Raw genomic sequence first — 22,279 nt, forward strand, 5'->3', positions numbered from 1 at the left:
GTCCTCCATCCCTCTCTGCCAATCCCTCCACTGGCCTCCACTCAGTGTCCTCCATCCCTCTCTGCCAATCCCTCCACTGGATTCCCATTGCCTAACGAAAAAAATTCAAACCATGGTGACACTGTACTGATAGGGTGACAGTATGTTAAAAAAAAAACAAAAAAAATAATAAAACTAAAAACATTTTTTAAAAATTATAATTTTTGGTTATAAACTAATTTGGGTTATTTTGTTTTTACTAAAAAGATAACGGAATTCATTTTGGCCAAGATTTATGATGAAATATTATTTATTTGCAAAATTTTATAAGAAAAACACTTTTTTTTTTAAATTTTTGGACTTTTCATTTACATAGCAAAATAAATAAAAATCCCAGCGGTGAATAAATATCACCAAAATAAAGCTTTATCTGTCTCAAAAAAAATGCTAAAAACTTCATATGGGTACAGTGTTGCATGACCGCGCAATTGTCATTCAAAGTGTGATAGCGCTGAAAGCTGAAAATTGCCCTGGACAGGAAGGGGGGAAAGTGACCGGACTGGAAGGGGGCGAAAGCGTCCGGACTGGAAGGGGGCGAAAGCGTCCGGACTGGAAGGGGGGGGAAAGCGTCCGGACTGGAAGGGGGTGAAAGCGTCCAGACTGGAAGGGGGGGAAAGTGTCCGGACTGCAAGGGGGGGAAAGCGTCCGGACTGGAAGGGGGGGGAAGCGTCCGGACTGGAAGGGGGTGAAAGCGTCCGGACTGGAAGGGGGTGAAAGCGTCCGGACTGGAAGGGGATGAAAGCGTCCGGACTGGAAGGGGGGTGAAAGCGTCCGGACTGGAAGGGGGGGAAAGCGTCCGGAAAGGAAGGGGGGGAAAGTGTCCGGACTGGAAGGGGGGAAAGTGTCCGGACTGGAATGGGGTGAAAGTGTCCGGACTGGAATGGGGTGAAAGTGTCCGGACTGGAAGGGGGTGAAAGTGTCCGGACTGGAAGGGAGAGGAAAGTGTCCGGACTGGAAGGGGGGGAAAGTGTCCGGACTGGAAGGGGGTGAAAGTGTCCGGACTGGAAGGGGGGGAAAGTGTCCGGACTGGAAGGGGGTGAAAGTGTCCGGACTGGAAGGGGGTGAAAGTGTCCGGACTGGAAGGGGGGGAAAGTGTCCGGACTGGAAGGGGGGGAAAGTGTCCGGACTGGAAGGGGGGGAAAGTGTCCGGAAAGGAAGGGGGTGAAAGTGTCCGGACTGGAAGGGGGGGAAAGTGTCCGGAAAGGAAGGGGGGGAAAGTGTCCGCACTGGAAGGGGGGGAAAGTGTCCGGAAAGGAAGGGGGGGAAAGTGTCCAGACTGGAAGGGGGGGAAAGTGTCCGGACTGGAAGGGGTTAATAGTATCAAAATTGTACTTACTTGTGTTTGTAATACAAGCAGCTTGATTTTCCCAATACTCAATATGGCCGTCGCGGCACTTCCAGTTGCGGCTGACGCGTTTCATCGTTAGATCGACTTCCTCATAGTAGGCGTCAGACACCACCTGACTTCCTTTTATACAACAACCTGCCCATAACCCGCGGCTCTGGACTCCATCTTAAATCCTGGAAGGACATCCACATGCGATCTTAACCTATTTTACTGTATCCCATGACTTTATAATTCCTGAAAACAATGTGTGTATGGATGTGAGTTAGGGACCTTAGATTGTACGCTCCTCGGGGGCGGGGACTGATGTGAATGGTCATCTCTGTTGCCGAAAAAAAAGCCCTGCCAGTCAAAAAAAAAACTGGATCCTAACTTTTTTAGCTGGCTCCTAGATTGAAAGCAAAATTTGTCAAGCCCTGGACTAGGGTGACCAGACGTCCCTGGTTTCTGGAGACAGTCCCTGATTTTAAAGGGTTGTCCCTGGGAGAAAAAAAAATTCCCCCAATTTGGTCCTTGATTTATTTCCACTATTAACAATGTGGTCCCCCGGCCTGGAGCAGGTGCTGCCCGCTGGGTCTGGGGGGGAGGGGGATTGATGATGTCACATGCTGATATTTTGTAGTCTTCCCTGTCCCCCCCCCCCCCAATATGGTGGGGCAAGGATGTGGCTCATTGGCCCTTGCCTGTTATGGTGACCTGCAGGGCACACCAGGGATGGCCCTCTTGACCCAGTGTAAAGTAGGCCCCACGGTTATTAAACCACACCCAGTTAACCTCTTCCCGTCCTCCCACTGCATATAGATGGCGGATGGGAAGCTTTGCCGATGCGGGTTAACATACCTGTACATCAGCGGCTCCTGGGGGCCCAATGATCGCTATATCGCCGGGACACAGCAGATCACGGTACCGGGTCACGTTACTGCTGAGTCCAGGCGATCACGTGGTGTTATACCATGTGGCTGCTGTGACCAATCACAGCACTCACATAGTAAACAATGGAAAGTGAACGTAAAGATGGCTTCTCTCTGATCTCAGTGTGAGTCGCGATCCTGCCGTGTGTGAGGGTCAGGCTGCTTTTACACTCACAGACCGCTGTGCTAGCCACTCCAGTGTCCCGGGTCACTGCCCCAATGTATACATCAGAAATCATTTATCGAAGGTACTTATATATCGCCATCAATGTACGCAGCGCTTTACACATATATATTGTACATTCACATCAGTCCCCGCCCCCGAGGAGCGTACAATCTAAGGTCCATAACTCACATTCATACATATACATACTAGGGCCAATTTAGACAGGAGCCAATTCACCTCCCAGCATGTCTTTGGATGTGGGAGGAAACTGGAGAACCCGGAGGAAACCCACGCAGGCACAGGGAGAACATATGCACAAAACATACGCATACACCATACTAATGTCCTGATCACTGCCACACCCGCGCCCTATTCCCTGCCATACACAACACCAGCGCCCTGATCACCTCCATACCCCATACCAGCGTCCTGATCACCTCCATACTCCATACCAGCGTCCTGATCACCACCATACCCCATACCAGCGTCCTGATCACCTCCATACCCCATACCAGCGTCCTGATCACCGCCACACCCCATACCAGCGTCCTGATCACCACCATACCCCATACCAGCGTCCTGATCACCTCCATACCCCATACCAGCGTCCCGATCACCTCCATACCCCATACCAGCGTCCCGATCACCTCCATACCCCATACCAGCATCCTGATCACCACCATACCCCATACCAGCGTCCTGATCACCTCCACACCCCATACCAGCACCCTGATCACCTCCATACCCCATACCAGCATCCTGATCACCACCATACCCCATACCAGAGTCCTGATCACCTCCACACCCCATACCAGCGTCCTGATCACCTCCATACCCCATACCAGCATCCTGATCACCACCATACCCCATACCAGCACCCTGATCACCGTCACACCCCATACCAGCGTCCTGATCACCGCCATACCCCATACCTGCACCCTGATCACCGCCATACCCCATACCAGAGTCCTGATCACCTCCATACCCCATACCAGCGTCCTGATCACCTCCATACCCCATACCAGCATCCTGATCACCTCCATACCCCATACCAGCATCCTGATCACCGCCATACCCCATACCAGCGTCCTGATCACCCCCATACCCCATACCAGAGTCCTGATCACCACCACACCCCATACCAGCGTCCTGATCACCCCCATACCCCATACCAGAGTCCTGATCACCACCATACCCCATACCAGCACCCTGATCACCGCCATACCCCATACCAGCACCCTGATCACCGCCATACCCCATACCAGAGTCCTGATCACCTCCATACCCCATACCAGCGTCCTGATCACCTCCATACCCCATACCAGCGTCCTGATCACCACCATACCCCATACCAGCGTCCTGATCACCTCCATACCCCATACCAGCGTCCTGATCACCGCCATACCCCATACCAGAGTCCTGATCACCACCATACCCCATACCAACAGCTTGATCACCGCCATACCCCATACCAGAGTCCTGATCACCGCCAGACCCCATACCAGCATCCTGATCACCGCCATACCCCATACCAGAGTCCTGATCACCGCCATACCCCATACCAGAGTCCTGATCACCGCCATACCCCATACCAGAGTCCTGATCACCGCCATACCCCATACCAGAGTCCTGATCACCACCATACCCCATAGCATTTGACTTCACAGAACTGTTTTGTGTGAGAAGACCTGAATTGCCGTAAAACCTTTCACTACATTGGGAACAGGATTTTGACTTTTCCCCAGTGTGAGTTCCTTCAGTGTGAGTTGATAGAACTTCTGGAGAAAACGTTTCCCACACTTCGATCTTATTGAACATGAGGGAGTTCACATGGGGGCCAAGAGACGTCTCTTACCACCAGTGAGAACTCCTATATCCCCAATAACATCCAACTTGAAGGAAAAATGTTGCCCACAGAAATGGGAAAATGAATACAACTTGTGAACAGCTAGATGTTTGATGAGATCTTCTTCATGGGAAAACCATTGACCATGTCCAGAACACAAATATGACTCAACCTCCATGTGAAGTCATTAAATGAGAGTCGACTTCCGCAAAAAATAAAACACTTCCCACACCTGTAACATAAATTTGACTTCACAGAACTGCTTTGTGAGATAAGATCTTGAATTGCTGGAAAAACGTTACATTGGGAAGAGGATTTACTGTACACTTTGCCCCCAGTGTGAGTTCCTTCACGCCTGATTTGATGGAACTTCTGGAGAAAACTTTTCCCACACTTGGAACTCTCTTATGCTCAACAAGATCCAACTTCAAGGAAAAATGTTGCCCAAACTCAGAAAATGAATACAATTTCCGAACAGCTAGGTGATCAATAAAATGTGGTCTCTGGGAAAAATACTGCCAAGGTTTGGAGCACAAATACAGCTCAGCCCTGTTTAAAGTCTTTTCACGTTTCATGAGAGTTGACTTCCAAAAAAAAAATGTCTGCACCTGGAACATAAATTAGACATCCCGGATTTGTGTTGGTCTATCACATAAAAACCCAATAAAATACATTGACGTTTTTGGTTGTATCATGACAACATGTGGGAAAGTTCAAGGGGTGTGAAGACTTTTTCAAGGCACTGTATACAGGGGGTGGAGATATATTCTTCATCCAAGTGTGGGAAAAGTTTTCTTCAGAAGTCCCATCAAATGAACATGAGAGATATGGGGATAAAAGTCAAAATTCTATTTCCAATATAGAAAAAGTTGTTCCAGCAAAGTAGATCTTATTGCACACAAAGCAATTCAAAGAAGTCATATTTGTATTCTGGGTGCGGGAAATGTTTCTTTTCTGGACGTCGACTCTCATGAAGTCACACACATTGGGGGAAAAGTCGAAATCCTGTTTTTAATGTGGAAGACATTTTTGTGGTAAATTTCAAGGGGTATGAATACTTGTTTAAGGCACTGTAAACTCAGATCCACCTTGAAGGAAAAACATTGCCCACAATAGGAAAATGAATACAACAGCTGGGCATTTGATGAGATCCACATTGCCCATGTGCAGAAAACTAATAAAACTCAACTGCCATTTTTTTAGGGAAAAAAAACATAAATTTGACATCTCCGAACTGCTTTGTGTGTAATAAAATCTGCCTTACTGTAAAAACCTTTTCCACACTGGGAACACGATTTTGACTTTCCACCCCCGTGTGGACTCTGTCTGAGTTGATGGAACTTCTGGAGAAAACGTTTCCCACACTTTGATAAAGAATACATCTCATCCCCCCATGTGAACTCTCTCATGTCCAATAAGACCCAACTTCTATGAAATAATGTTGCCCAAATATGGAAAATGAATACAATTTCTGAAGAGCTAGATGATCAATAAAGTTTGGTTTTATTGGTTACCATTGCCAAGGTTTGTAACACAAATACAATTCAGCCCCGGGTAAAGTCTTTTCACGTTTCACGAGCGTTGACTTCCAGAAAAAATATAATAATCCCACACCTGGAACATAAATTAGATGTCTCTGAACCGCTTCATGTGCAATAAAATCAGCTTTTCTGTAAAAAATGTTTTCCCCATTAGGACAGCATTTTGACTTGAACCCTCTCGTTTCTCACATTGATGGGACTTCTTGGTCAAGGAATACATCTCCTCCCCCCATGTGAACTCTCTCAAGTCCAATAAGACCCAACTTCAATGAAAAATGTTGCCCAAATTTGGAAAATGAATACAATTTCTGAAGAGCTAGAGGATCAATAAAGTTTGGTTTTATTGGTTACCATTGCCAAGGTTTGGAACACAAATACAATTCAGCCCCGGGTAAAGTCTTTTCACGTATCACGAGCGTTGAATTCCATTAAAAAAAAAAAAAAATAATCCCACACTTGGAACATAAATTAGACATCTCTGAACCGCTTCATGTGCAAAAAAATCAGCTTTTCTATAAAAAATGTTTTCCCCATTAGGACAGCATTTTGACTTGAACCCTCTCGTTTCTCACATTGATGGGACTTCTTGGTCAAGGAATATGTCTCTTCCACCCATGTGAGCTCTCTCATGTCCAATAAGACCCAACTTGAAGGAAAAACATGGCCCACATTAGGGAAATGCATAAAACGTCTGAACAGCTGGGCGTTCAATGAGTTCCGCTTCAACACAAATACGACTCAACCAACATGTGAATCCTTTTCACGTTTCTGAAGAAAACTAAATTCCTGGAACATTCTGACATCTCCGAACCGCTTCTTATGCTATAAAATCTTCCTGAACTTTTTCCACATTGGAAACAGGATTTCGACTTTTTCTCCTCTCATTTCCACATTAGGACAGCATTTTGACTTGAACTCTCTCGTTTCTCATGTTGATGGGACTTCTGGAGATCTGGTCAAGGAATATGTCTTTTCCACCCATGTGAACTCTTTCATATCCAATAAGATCCAACTTCTATGAAAAATATTGCCCAAATTTGGAAAATGAATACAATTTCTGAAGAGCTAGATGATCAATAAAGTTTGGTTTTATTGGTTACCATTGCCAAGGTTTGGAACACAAATACAGTTCAGCCCCGGGTAAAGTCTTTTCACATTTCACGAGCAATGACTTCCATACAAAAAAAAAAAATAATAATCCCACACTTGGAACATAAATTAGACGTCTCTGAACTGCTTCATGTGCAATAAAATCAGCTTTTCTGTAAAAAATGTTTTCCACATTAGGACAGCATTTGGACTTTTCCCCCCAACGTGAACTCTCTCGTTTCTCACGTTGATGGGACTTCTGGAGATTTGGTCAAGGACTATGTCTCCTCCACCCATGTGAGCTCTCTCATATCCAATAAGACCCAACATGAAGGAAAAACATGGCCCACATTAGGAGAATGCATAAAACGTCTGAACAGCTGGGCGTTCGATGAGTTCCGCTTCAGGGGAAAAACATTGCCCACGTTTGGAACGCAAATATGACTCAACCAACATGTGAATCCTTTTCACATTTCTGAAAAAAACTAAATTCCTGGAACGTTATTCTGACATCTCCGAACCGCTTCTTGTGCTATAAAATCTGCCTTAACTCTTTCCACATTGGAAACAGGATTTCGACTTTTTCCCCTCTCATGTCTGAGTGGATGAGACTTTTGGAGAAAACGTTTCCCGCAGTTGGATAAGGAATACATCTCATCCCCCCATGTGAACTCTCTCATATCCAATAAGATCCAACTTCTATGAAAAATGTTGCCCAAATTTGGAAAATTAATACAAATTTCTGAAGAGCTAGATGATCAATAAAGTTTGGTTTTATTGGTTACCATTGACAAGGTTTGGAACACAACTACATTTCAGCCCCGAGTAAAGTCTTTTCACGTTTCACGAGCGTTGACTTCCAGAAAAAATATAATAATCCCACACCTGGAACATAAATTAGATGTCTCTGAACCACTTCATGTGCAATAAAATCAGCTTTTCTGTAAAAAATGTTTTCCCCATTAGGACAGCATTTTGACTTGAACCCTCTCGTTTCTCACATTGATGGGACTTCTTGGTCAAGGAATACATCTCCTCCCCCCATGTGAACTCTCTCATATCCATTAAGATCCAACTTCAATGAAGAATGTTGCCCAAATTTGGAAAATGAATACAATTTCTGAAGAGCTAGATGATCAATAAAGTTTGGTTTTATTGGTTACCATTGCCAAGGTTTGGAACACAAATACAATTCAGCCCCGGGTAAAGTCTTTTCACGTTTCACGAGCGTTGAATTCCATTAAAAAAAACTAAATAATAATCCCACACCTGGAACATAAAATAGACGTCTCTAAATTGCTTCATGTGCAATAAAAATTAAATTTCTGTAAAAAATGTTTTCCACATTAGGACAGAACTCTCTCGTTTCTCACGCTGATGGGACTTCTGGAGATTTGGTCAAGCACTATGTCTCCTCCACCCATGTGAGCTCTCTCATGTCCAATAAGACCCAACTTGGAGGAAAAACATGGCCCACATTAGGAGAATGCATAAAACGTCTGAATGGCTGGGCGTTCGATGAGTTCCGCTTCAGGGGATAAACACTGCCCACGTTTGGAACGCAAATACGACTCAACCAACATGTGAATCCTTTTCATGCTTCTGAAAAAAACTAAATTCCTGGAACATTATTCTGACATCTCTGAACCGCTTCTTGTGCTATAAAATCTGCCTTAACTCTTTCAACATTGGAAACAGGATTTTGACTTTTTCTCCTGTCATTTCCAAATTAGAACAGCATTTTGACTTGAACTCTCTCGTTTCTCATGTTGATGGGACTTCTGGAGATTTGGTCAAGGAATATATCTCCTCCCCCCATGTGAACTCTCTCATATCCATTAAGATCCAACTTCTATGATATAATGTTGTCTAAATTTGGAAAATGAATACAATTTCTGAAGAGCCAGATGATCAATAAAGTTTGGTTTTATTGGTTACCATTGAAGGTTTGGAACACAAATACAACTCAGCCCCGGGTAAAGTATTTTCACGTTTCACGAACGTTGACTTCCAGAAAAAAAAAAAAAAAATCCCACACTTGGAACATAAATTAGATGTCTCTGAACTGCTTCATGTGCAATAAAATCAGCTTTTCTGTATAAAATGTTTTCCACATTAGGACAGCATTTTGACTTGAACCCTCTCGTTTCTAACGTTGATGGGACTTCTTGGTCAAGGAATATCTCTCCTCCACCCATGTGAACTCTCTCATGTCCAATAAGACCCAACTTGAAGGAAAAACATGGCCCACATTAGGAAAATGCATAAAACTTCTGAACAGTTGGGCGTTCGATGAGGGAAAAACATTGCCCACGTTTGGAACGCAAATACAACTCAACCAACATGTGAATCCTCTTCACGTTTCTGAAAAAAACAAAATTCCTGGAACATTATTCTGACATCTCCGAACCACTTGAGACTATAAAATCTGTCTCAACTCTTTCCACATTGGAAACAGGATTTTGACTTTTTCTCCTGTCATTTCCTCATTAGGACAGCATTTTGACTTGAACTCTCTCGTTTCTCATGTTGATGGGACTTCTGGAGATTTGGTCAAGGAATACATCTCCTCCACCCATGTGAACTCTCGCATATCCAATAAGATCCAACTTCTATGAAATAATGTTGCCCAAATTTGGAAAATGAATACAATTTCTGAAGAGCCAGATGATCAATAAAGTTTGGTTTTATTGGTTACCATTGAAGGTTTGGAACACAAATACAACTCAGCCCCGGGTAAAGTATTTTCACGTTTCACGAACGTTGACTTCCAGAAAAAAAAAAAAATAATCCCACACTTGGAACATAAATTAGATGTCTCTGAACTGCTTCATGTGCAATAAAATCAGCTTTTCTGTATAAAATGTTTTCCACATTAGGACAGCATTTTGACTTGAACCCTCTCGTTTCTAACGTTGATGGGACTTCTTGGTCAAGGAATATCTCTCCTCCACCCATGTGAACTCTCTCATGTCCAATAAGACCCAACTTGAAGGAAAAACATGGCCCACATTAGGAAAATGCATAAAACTTCTGAACAGTTGGGCGTTCGATGAGTTCCGCTTCAGGGGAAAAACATTGCCCACGTTTGGAACGCAAATACAACTCAACCAACATGTGAATCCTCTTCACGTTTCTGAAAAAAACAAAATTCCTGGAACATTATTCTGACATCTCCGAACCACTTGAGACTATAAAATCTGTCTCAACTCTTTCCACATTGGAAACAGGATTTTGACTCATGTCTGAGTGGATGGGACTTCTGGAGAAAACGTTTCCCGCACTTGGATAAGGAATACATCCCCTCCCCCCAAGTGAACTCTCTCATGCTCAATAAGATCCAACTTGCTGGGAAAGTTCTGCCCGCATTCAGAACATGAATACAACTCGCCCGGGTGAACCACTACGTGTTCTACAAGATCTGATTTACGGAGAAAGCATTGTCCACATTCAGTACAGGAATAGGACTTCTCCTCCGTGTGAACCGGTTCATGTTTGGTGAGATCCGATTGGCGAGAAAAGCTTTTCCCACACTGGTTACAGAAATGTGACTTCTTCTCCTCCGTGTGGAGCCTCTCGTGTCTAGTAAGGGAGGATCTATGGGAAAAACATCGACCGCAACTGGAGCAGGAGAAAGCCTTCTCTCCAGTATGGACCACCTGATGTTTCACCAGATCCGATTTTTGGATAAAATATTTTCCACATTCCGGACACGAATGTGGCTTCACCACCGTGTGGACTGCCTCATGCTTGAAAAGATCTGCTTGCTGAGAAAAACATTTCCCGCACACCGAACACCAAAAGAGCTTTTCTCTCATGTGGACCTCTTTGTGTATGATGAGGTTGGATTTGCGGGTAAAGGTTTTCCTGCACACGGGACACGGATAGGACTTGTCCTCCCCGTGAACCTTTTCATGCCGGATAAGATTCCATTTGTGTGAAAAACATTTCTCGCACTTGGAACATGAATGTGACTTCTGCCTGGTGTGAACCAATTCATGTTTGTCCAGATCTGGTTTGCGAGGGAAGCACTTCCCGCACTCATTACAGGAATACGGCTTCTCCCCCGTATGCAGCCTCTTGTGTCTGCTAAGGGAGGAATTATGGGAAAAACACTTCCCGCACTTGGGGCAGGAATACGGCTTCTCTCTCGTGTGAACCGTCTGATGTTTCACAAGATCTGATTTCTGTGAGAAAGGCTTCCCGCATACCGAACATGGATATGGCTTCACCCCTGAGTGGACCTTCTCATGCCGGACAACATCCGATTGCTGGGGAAAGACTTTCCCGCACACCGAGCACGAATACGACTTCTGGTTGGTGTGAGTCCTTTTGTGGATGACGAGCATCGATTTGCGGTTGAAGCTTTTACCGCACTTGGAGCAGGAATACAACTTCTCCACCCTGTAGACCCGGTCGTGTCGGAGAAGTTCTGGTTTGCAGAAAAAACGTTTCTGATATTTGTTGCGTGAGTTTGGTTTGTCCTCCACGTAACTGGCCTGAAGAGAGACCATTTCTTCTTCTCTCGAAGTAAGCCGCCCACCAAGACCAGAAGACGAGAGACCTTCGCCCATTGTGGGAGGCGTAGGATGGGTGGCAGCGGCTCCGTGATCAGGAACATAAACCCGGAGTGTAGGAGGATCGGATGAGGCATGCTCACAGGGAAGGCTCTGATGGAGATTTGGAGCGATGGGGCTACCTTCTGAAGAACGAGCCATGAGGTCCTCAGCCTTGATTTCACCATTCGGAGAGAGAACACCGCTTTGTTCTTCATTGTTCCTATTAACCGGGACATCTGGAGGAAATGAAATATGGAGGGAAAAGGGGAAAGTCAGTTATCGGTAAAACAGGAGATAGATTTGAACCTTTTCGCTGCTTGAGCTGTTTTTGTGTTTTTTTGCACCCGTTTAACCGCCTCCCGCCCGCCATATAAGGAAATCACAGGCGCAAGGCGGTTCTCTCATTCTGGGAGGATGTCATATGATGTCCTCCCACTCTAACCGCGCATGCGTGGCTCCAGGGGTGCGCAGATTGGTGGTGCGCTGTGTCCCTCGGACACAGCAGATCACCGATCACGGAAAGAGCCGAAGATGTCGGCTCGGTCATGTGATCAGCTGTATCCAAACACAGCTGATCACATGTAAATAGGGAAATGGCGGTTATCTGCATTTCTCTCCTCACAAGCTGTCACGCTGACAGAGGAGAGGAGCGGAGAGCCGGTAATCGGCATTCCTCAGAGGGGACATGTACACTGATCATCAGGGCACTGATGATCAGTGTGCCCTGATGATCAGTGTAGCCCCAGCAGTGCCACCTGTCAATGCCCATCAATGCCAGCTGTCAGTGCTCATCAATTCCACCTGCCAGTGCCCATCAGTGCCACATATCAGTGCCCATCTGAGCTGTCTTTCAGTGTCACCTATCAGTGCCAGTCAGTGCCACCTATCAATGCCAGTCAGTGCCACCTATCAGTGTCACCTGTCAGTGCCAGCCAGTGCCACCTATCAGTGCTGCCAATCAGTGCCAGTCAGTGCCACCTATCAGTGCCAGTCAGTGGCGCCTATCAGTGCCAGTCAGTGGCGCCTATCAGCATGCATCAGTGCCGCCTATCAGTGCCATATATGAGTGCTGCCTTTCAGTGCCCATCAGTGATGCCTGTCAATGCCCATCAGTGCCACCTATCAGTGCCGCCTATCAGTGCCCATCAGTTCAGCCTATCAGTGCCCATCACTGCAGCCTCATTAGTGCACATCAGTGAAGGAGAAAAATAACTTATTTACAAAAATTTTATGACAACTAAGAAAAAACTTTTTTTTTTCAAAATTTTTAGTTGTTTTTGGTTTGTTTAGCAAAAAAATAGAAAACCCCACAGAGGTGATTAAATACCACCAAAAGAAAGCTCTATCTGTCACAAAAAACGGGTACATATGGGTACAGTGTTGCATGACCGCAATTGTCATTCAAAGTGTGAGAGTGCTGAAAGCTGAAAACTGCCCTGTAGGCAGGAAGGGGGTAGAAGTGCCCGGTGGGCAGGAAGGGGTTAGACGTGCCCTGTAGGCAGGAAGGGGGTAGAAGTGTCCGGTAGGCAGGAAGGAGGTAGAAGTGCCCTGTAGGCAGGAAGGGGGTAGAAGTGTCCGGTAGGCAGGAAGGGGGTAGAAGTGCCCGGTAGGCAGGAAGGAGGTAGAAGTGCCCTGTAGGCAGGAAGGGGGTAGAAGTGTCCGGTAGGCAGGAAGGGGGTAGAAGTGCCCTGTAGTCAGGAAGGGGGTAGAAGTGCCCGGTAGGCAGGAAGGGGGTAGAAGTGCCCTGTAGGCAGGAAGGGGGTAGAAGTGCCCTGTAGGCAGGAAGGGGGTAGAAGTGCCCTGTAGGCAGGAAGGGGGTAGAAGTGTCCTGTAGGCAGGAAGGGGGTAGAAGTGCCCGGTAGGCAGGAAGGGGGTAGAAGTGATACCAATGATGGGGCACTATTCCTGTAAAGGCTTTTAAAGCCTATGGAGGTATATAAGCACCGCAGTTTGTCGCCATTCCACGAGCGTGCGCATTTTTAAAGCCCGACATGTTAGGTATCTATTTACTCGGCGTAACATCATCCTTCAAATTTTACAAAAGAATTGGGATATATTGTGTTTTTTTAATGCTTCTCTATGCAATGCAGGCAGATGGTGGCTGGGGAGAGGCACAAGCAGAGTGCTGAACGTAGCTTCCTGAAAACATCCCAGTGACCCACTGACACCAATGATGGGACACTATTCCTCCCACTGATACCAATGATGGGGCACTATTCCTCCCACTGACACCAATGATGGGTCACTATTCCTCCCACTGACACCAATGATGGGGCACTATTCCTCCCACTGACACCAATGATGGGTCACTATTCCTCCCACTGATACCAATGTTGGGGCACTATTCCTCCCACTGACACCAATGATGGGACACTATTCCTCCCACTGAAACCAATGAAGGGGTACTATTCCTCCCACTGACACCAATGATGGGACACTATTCCTCCCACTGACACCAATGTTGGGGCACTATTCCTCCCACTGATACCAATGATGGGGCACTATTCCTCCCACTGACACCAATGATGGGGCACTATTCCTCCCACTGATACCAATGATGGGGCACTATTCCTCCCACTGACACCAATGATGGGACACTATTCCTCTCACTGATACCAATGATGGGGCACTATTCCTCCCACTGACACCAATGATGGGGCACTATTCCTCCCACTGATACCAATGATGGGGCACTATTCCTCCCACTGACACCAATGATGGGACACTATTCCTCCCACTGATACCAATGATGGGGCACTATTCCTCCCACTGACACCAATGATGGGACACTATTCCTCTCACTGATACCAATGATGGGGCACTATTCCTCCCACTGACACCAATGATGGGGCACTATTCCTCCCACTGACACCAATGATGGGGCACTATTCCTCCCACTGACACCAATGATGGGGCACTATTCCTCCCACTGATACCAATGATGGGGCACTATTCCTTCCACTGATACCAATGATGGGGCACTATTCCTCCCACTGACACCAATGATGGGGCACTATTCCCCCACTGACACCAATGATGGGACACTATTCCTCCCACTGACACCAATGATGGGACACTATTCCTCCCACTGGCACCAATGATGGGACACTATTCCTCCCACTGATACCAATGATGGGGCACTATTCCTCCCACTGACACCAATGATGGGGCACTATTCCTCCCACTAACACCAATGAAGGGACACTATTCCTCCCACTGACACCAATGAAGGGGCACAATTCCTCCCACTGACACCAATGAAGGGGCACAATTCCTCCCACTGACACCAATGATGGGGCACTATTCCTCCCACTGACACTAATGATGGGGCACTATTCCTCCCACTGACACCAATGATGGGGCACTATTCCTCCCACTGACATCAATGATGGGGCACTATTCCTCCCACTGATACCAATGATGGGGCACTTTTCTTCCCACTGACACCAATGATGGGACACTATTCCTCCCACTGACACCAATGATGGGGCACTATTCCTCCCACTGACACCAATGATGGGGCACTATTCCTCCCACTGACACCAATGATGGGGCACTATTCCTCCCACTGACACCAATGATGGGGCACTATTCCTCCCACTGACACCAATGATGGGGCACTATTCCTCCCACTGACACCAATGATGGGGCACTATTCCTCCCAATGACACAAATCATGGGGGATTGTTTACTATCATTAAAGCCAGGGCATTTTCCACTGACACTGGCCTCAATTCGGCCCCCGTAAAGTCTGAAGGACTGAAGGAAAGTTTGGAGACCCTTGCACTACTGTAACGGTGCACTTCGGTTTCATTTATAATTGTGGTCAGGAATGGTAAAACATGTGGAATACCATTTGTTACCACAACACAGATTGATGAAAACTCATCTATCAAGCGGCTCCTTGGACCCATTGGAGGCCCCAGTTGAGGCCACCTTTGTTTTCCACCCCTGCTGTGGATGGAAGGCCTCTCTGCTGGAAACCAAACTATGAACAGTAATCAAACCTCCTCTTACCTGGTGATGGGAAGGTCTGCTGGTCCTCCATGATGGGGTCCTTGTAGAGATCCTTGTGTCCCTCCATATACTCCCACTCCTCCATGGAGAAATAGACGGCGATGTCCTGACACCGGAGAGGAACCTGACACACACAATGATACAGTCACCATCCAGACATACCGCTTATGATCCCGGACGATGCCCCAGAATTCCCGGCACCGCTCACCTCCCAAAATTCCTGGCACCGCTCACTTCCCATAATTCCCGGCACCGCTCACCTCCCATAATTCCCAGCACCGCTCACCTCCCATAATTCCCGGCACCGCTCACTTCCAATAATTCCCGGCACTGCTCACTTCCAATAATTCCCGGCACCGCTCACTTCCAATAATTCCCGGCACCGCTCACCTCCCATAATTCCCGGCACTGCTCACCTCCCATAATTCCCGGCACCGCTCACCTCCCATAATTCCCGGCACCGCTCACCTCCCAAAATTCCCGGCACCGCTCACCTCCCAAAATTCCCGGCACCGCTCACTTCCCATAATTCCCGGCACCGCTCACCTCCAATAATTCCCGGCACCGCTCACCTCCCATAATTCCTGGCACTGCTCACCTCCCAAAATTCCCGGCACCGCTCACCTCCCATAATTCCCAGCACCGCTCACCTCCCAAAATTCCTGGCACCGCTCACCTCCCATAATTCCCAGCACCGCTCACCTCCAATAATTCCCGGCACCGCTCACCTCCCATCATTCCCGGCACTGCTCACTTCCCAGAATTCCCGGCACCGCTCACCTCCCATAATTCCCGGCACCGCTCACCTCCCATCATTCCCGGCACCGCTCACTTCCAATAATTCCCGGCACCGCTCACCTCCCATAATTCCTGGCACCGCTCACCTCCCATACTTCCCGGCACCGCTCACCTCCCATAATTCCCGACACCGCTCACCTCCCATAATTCCCGGAACCGCTCACCTCCAATAATTCCCGGCACCGCTCACCTCTCCTGTCAGAAGCTCAGTGATCTTGTTGATGACCTCCACAATCTTCTTGTCATTGTTCCTCTCTGGTATCAAGCAGTGGGGTGGAGGCTCCATGGTGATTTTCCTGTTCCTGCTCCATTCTCCTGACACACGGGATTGGCTGCCAAGTGTCACATGATCTCCAGATGTCTTCTTCACCATTGTGTATTCCTGTGTGTTAGGAGAGACATACAAGTTACTACGGAGTCAAAACGTACAGCCGGCAAGTCGTCATCCAGAAAGTGCAGTGCGGCTATACAGCGGCCAACGCGTTTCAGCTACAAAGCCGTACAACTTCCTATAAATAGCACAAGGCTTGGAATTGTCTGTGACTACAATAGAACATTTATGATTTGAATAAAGTTCAAGTTGTATCAGGCGCGTCGGGACCCAGTGATTGACATCCCTAGCCGCCAATAGCGGTGCAGGTAGGGCGGCGCGCACGTGCGCCCCCTACCCTGGAATGCAAATCACGTGTATATATACACACACGATTGTGCGCAGCCCTGCCGCCCTGTAGCAGTACTTCTACTATAAGGTGCCGGCCAAGTGATTAAGGACAGTGATGATATGGAGCCATTTATTGTCACGTCGTTGTTTGGCTCCTTTTTAAATCCTGATAACAGAAATCCCCCAAATGGCCCGGATCAGAAGTCTCCGCCCCCCAGATCAGAAGTCTCCGCCCCCGGATCAGAAGTCTTTTTCCAGAGCAGCCCCGTGGGGGGGTTTTCTTTGAATTCCAGACAATTCTTCTGTCAGTTGTGGCTGCAATCTTTCTTGGTCTACCTGACCCTGGCTTGGTATCAAGAGATCCCCGAATTTTCTACTTCTTAAAGCGGAGCTCCACCCAAAAGGGGAAGTTCTGCTTTAAAGACTGGTCCCCCGCTCCCCATTAAGGATTGGCACCTTTAGAGGAGCAGATACACAAAATTGACAGGTACCCGCTCCCACTTCTGCTGTGAACGCCTAGGCGATCGGAAGCGGAAGTTGCTCTTCCTCCCCGTAGTCTTCTGGGACACGTGACAGGTCCTAGAAGACTACCAGGCCCATTCAGGAAGCGCAGCGCTACTCGCGCATGCGCAGTGGGCACTCGGCTGTGAAGCCGCAAGCTGTCACAGCCGGGTGCCCACATTGAAGATACTGGCGCCTGGAAAACCAGATGGCTGGTGAAACGGGCTGCGGGGAGGACACCATGGGATCGGACAGGTAAGTGGCTGTTTTTTAAAAGTCAGCAGCTACAGTTTTTGTAGCTGCTGACTTTTATTTTTTTCACAGTGTGAGTGGAACTCCACTTTAATAGGTGATTGTACAGTACTGACTGGCATATTAAAGGCTTTGGATATTTTTTATATCCTTTTCCATCTTTGTAAAGTTCCATTACCTTGTTACGCAGGACTTTTGACAGTTCTTTTCTGCTCCCCATGGCTCAGTATCTAGCCTAGTCAGTGCTTCCACGTAAGATATAACAAACTCCCTGACTATTTATACACTGACACTAATTGCACTTTAAAAAGCCACAAATGTGGGACATAAACCTCTAATTGGCATTGTAACCCGTGTGTGTCACCTTGTGTGTCTGTACCAAGGCCCAACATTCCAGGGGGCGGAGACTTCTGATCCAGGGGGCGGAGACTTCTGATCCGGGCCATTTGGGGGGATTCTGTTATCATTAGGATTTAAAAAGGAGCCAAACAACTCTGTGATAATAAGTTGCTTCCTATCATCACTATCCTTGAAAAAAAAGACAGTTTTTTGGCACGATCGGTCATATTTTCAATATCGAAGCCAAAGTTTCACCATTTCTGCAGGGCGGCACAGCTGGGCAAAAGCACGTTTTAAAACGTGTGTTTTCAAAACAGGTAGGGGGCTCGCGCGAGGAGCGCCGCCGCCCTACCTGTCCCACTGATCACGGCCGCGGAGGTCAGTCGCCGGGTCACAGCCGGTCGTTACCGGCTATGTCCCAGCGATCGGCGGCAATCGCTGACAGAGAGCACAGCTGCCGTAGCTCTGCTCTCTGTCAGTTCCCTGACAGCTCCAGGACACGCTGATCAGGACAGAAGAGTTTCTCTCGCCTGAACAGCGGTGTCCCGTGCAGTACACACCCCCACCCCCCCCACCCCGCCCCCTAGTAAAACACTCCCCCTCACACAGTTAACCCTTTCCCTGAATAATAAACGTAACCCCTTCTTCCCCAGTGCCATTAGTACAGTGTCAGTGTTTTTTTTTTGCACTGATCACTGTATTGGTATCACTGGGGATGTCAGTGACCCCAAGTCAGTACCCCTCCAGTGTCAGAATGTCCGCCGCAGTCCTGCAGTCCTGCCATAAGTCGCTGATCGCCGCCATTATTAGTATAAAAAAAAACTAAAAATCCCAGTATCTTTCCCGCCATTTGTAAACGTTATAACTTTCACGTAAACCAATTAATTTACACGTATTGAGGTTTTTTTTTAGCAAAGACATGTCGCAGAATACATTTTGGCTGAAATTTATGACTAAATTTGATTTTTTAATTTTTTTTTACTGGACATGTTTTATAGCAAAAAGTCCAAAATATTGTTTTTTTTCTTCAAAATTGTCTGCCTTTTTTTTATAGCGCAAAAAATAAAAACCGCACAGGCGATCAAATACTACCGAAAGAAAGCTCAATTTGTGGGGAAAAAAAAAGATGTAAATTTCATTTATGTACTGTATTGCATGACCGCGCAATTGTCCGTTAAACTAGCGCAGCGCTGTATAGCAGAAAAATGGCGTAAATTGCAGTATCTCTCCCATAGTTTGTAGACGCTATAACTTTTACCAAAAACATGGAGCAGAATACATTTTGGCCTAAATTTATAACCAACTTTGAGTTTACTATATATTTTTTATAGCTGAAAGTAAAAAATATTGTTTTTCTTCAACATTTTTGGCCTTTTTTTGTTTATAGCGTGAAAAATAAAAAGCGCACAGGTGATCAAATACCACCGAAAGAAAGCTTTATTTGTGTGAAAAAAAGGACGTAAATTTTGTTTGGGTGCAGCGTTGCATGACCGCGCAATTATCAGTTGAATTAGTGCAGCGCCGAGTAGCAAAAAGAGGCGTGGTCATTAAGGGGGGTAAATCCTCAGGAGGGCGAGTGGTTAATACACACTTCTGGTGAGTGCGCATTCTGTTCATTAATATTTACCTATCACCAAGTGGTTAAAGAATTAAAGTGGAGGTGAACTCAAAAAGTGAAGATTTGCTGGGTTCTAGGAAACCTTTAGAGGACGATGCTAACGGAAATGAAACCAAAAAAAATTCAAGGGCCAGATTATATTACTCACCCAGTGCAACGTTGGTGAATGCTCCTGCAGGGTCATAGGTCTACCTGACTGTCCCCTCAAGAACTTTTCTGGTTAACATACAAATGACATCACCGTGAAATTCCCAGAATGCTCCTCACCTCTCCCGTCATCAGGTAGATGAACTCCATAGTAAGGCTCAGTATCCTCTCCACCATCGTCTTCCTTCCCTCCTCCATTCTCCGAGGACAGAAGACGGGGGAATGGAACTCCTACAGAGGTGCTGGATATTCCGGAGGGGGGAGGAATTGGTCCTATAAAAGAAATCAGTAGAGTTGGAGAAGTCAGCCAGTTTCCACCCAAGTGTGTCCTGCACCCCCAGATCTCTGGGGTTTTCTCTGGTTCTTTATTGCAGGAGCACACATTGCATAGATGGTAGACCCAAGAGGACCAGCAGGAGACACTGATGGGGGGGTCACAATGGACGTGCTGCTAGAGTCTAATATATGATGATTGGGAAGACTATTCCATCACATGCCCATTGTGAAACCAAAAATGTTACCCGGTGCCACTTGGGTGTGTGCAAGCCATTGGTCGCAGCCCCAGAATGAGCATTCTACTATAGTAATAGGTGGACGGGAGGACAACTGCTCCACAATATGGAATTATTACATCCCCGGAATGCAAAGCTGTGCAGATCTACTGAGCATAACCAGGAGGAGGTCCTAATACACAGAGAGTGAGAGTCGGCCTCACCGATACCTAATATAGTATACAGTCATGGCCAAAAATATTACCCTCCCCCCCCACCCCCGGCATTCCTGTCAGATAACGCACCACTTCCCAGAAAATTGTTGCAATGACAAATGTTTTGGCATTCTCATGTTTATTTCTTTTGTTTGCATTGCTATGACACGAAAAAGTGGAGAAACAAAAAGCCAAATCTGACCTTCCACGCAAAATTCCCAAAAATGGACTGGACAAAATTATTGGCACCCTCCATGTAATATTTGGTGGCACATCCCTTGGAAAAAATACCTGAAATCAATGGCTTCCTGTCACCATCAATGAGCTTCTTCCACCTCTCTACTGGAAGTTTGGATCGCTCTTCTTCCTCCAACTGCTCCGGGTCTCTCAGATTGGAAGGTTCCTTTCCCAACTGCTGGTCTGAGATCTCTCCACAGGAGCTCTATGGGATGGAGATCTGGACTCATTGCTGGCCAGTTCAGTCCTCTCCAGCGCTTTGTCTGAAACCATTTCTGGGGGCTTTGTGACGTGTGCTTTGGGTCATTGTCCTGCTGGAAGACCCATGACCTCTGACACTGGAGACCCAACTTTCTGACACCGGGCCCTACATTGCACCCCAGAATCCTTTGGTAGTCTGCAGATTTCATAATGCTATGCACACAGCCAAGACATCCAGTGCCTGAAGCAGCAAAGCAACCCCAAACCATCAGTGACCCCCCACCATGTGTGACTGGAGGGACTGTGACCCCCACCATGTGACTGGAGGGACTGGAGTCTTTTCTTTGAAGGCCTCATTGCTTTTTCTGATAACAGTAGAATGATGGGCTTTACCAAAAAGCTGCCATTTTGTTTAGTCTGTCCACAGCACATTCTGCCAAAGGATTTTGGCTTCCTCAGGTAGGTTTTGGCAAAATCCAATCTGGCTTCCAATATGTTTCTCTGTCAGCAGTGGGGTCCTCCTGGGTCTCCTCCCATATTTCTGTGTCAGCAGTGGGGTCCTCCTGGATCTCCTTCCATATTTCCGTGTCGGTAGTGGGGTCCTCCTGGGTCTCCTCCCATATTTCCGTGTCGGCAGTGGGGTCCTCCTGGGTCTCCTCCCATATTTCTGTGTCGGCAGTGGGGTCCTCCTGGGTCTCCTCCCATATTTCTGTGTCAGCAGTGGGGTCCTCTTGGGTCTCCTCCCATATTTCTGTGTCAGCAGTGGGGTCCTCCTGGGTCTCCTCCCATATTTCTGTGTCAGCAGTGGGGTCCTCCTGGGTCTCCTCCCATATTTCTGTGTCAGCAGTGGGGTCCTCCTGGGTCTTCTACCATATTTCTGTGTCAGCAGTGGGGTCCTCCTGGGTCTTCTACCATATTTCTGTGTCAGCAGTGGGGTCCTCCTGGGTCTCCCACCATATTTCTGTGTCAGCAGTGGGGTTCTCCTGGGCCTCCTACCATATTTCTGTGTCAGCAGTGGGGTCCTCCTGGGTCTCCTACCATATTTCTGTGTCAGCGGTGGGGTCCTCCTGGGTCTCCTCCCATATTTCTGTGTCCGCGGTGGGGTCCTCCTGGGTCTCCTACCATATTTCTGTGTCAGCGGTGGGGTCCTCCTGGGTCTCCTACCATATTTCTGTGTCAGCGGTGGGGTCCTCCTGGGTCTCCTACCATATTTCTGTGTCAGCAGTGGGGTCCTCCTGGGTCTCCTACCATATTTCTGTGTCAGCAGTGGGGTCCTCCTGGGTCTCCTCCCATATTTCTGTGTCCG

General features: G+C 47.2%; 1 protein-coding gene across 1 annotated transcript; it reads right to left on the reverse strand.

Annotated features, from left to right (window-relative positions):
* Window positions 1-5,791: 5,791 nt before the first annotated feature.
* Window positions 5,792-20,559, reverse strand: LOC149427192 (uncharacterized). The gene is made up of 4 exons (XM_089668204.1): window positions 19,950-20,559; window positions 16,502-16,693; window positions 15,514-15,637; window positions 5,792-11,732 (listed from the first exon to the last, which is right to left on the reverse strand). Exons 1-4 carry the CDS (start codon window positions 20,025-20,027, stop codon window positions 10,177-10,179), a joined length of 1,950 nt encoding a protein of 649 aa, XP_089524330.1. The 5' UTR covers window positions 20,028-20,559; the 3' UTR covers window positions 5,792-10,176.
* Window positions 20,560-22,279: the final 1,720 nt, after the last annotated feature.

Source organism: Staurois parvus, unplaced genomic scaffold (genome assembly GCF_062004578.1).
Source record: "Staurois parvus isolate SC_StPar_1 unplaced genomic scaffold, SC_StPar_1.0 ptg003958l, whole genome shotgun sequence".
NCBI lineage: Eukaryota > Metazoa > Chordata > Amphibia > Anura > Ranidae > Staurois > Staurois parvus.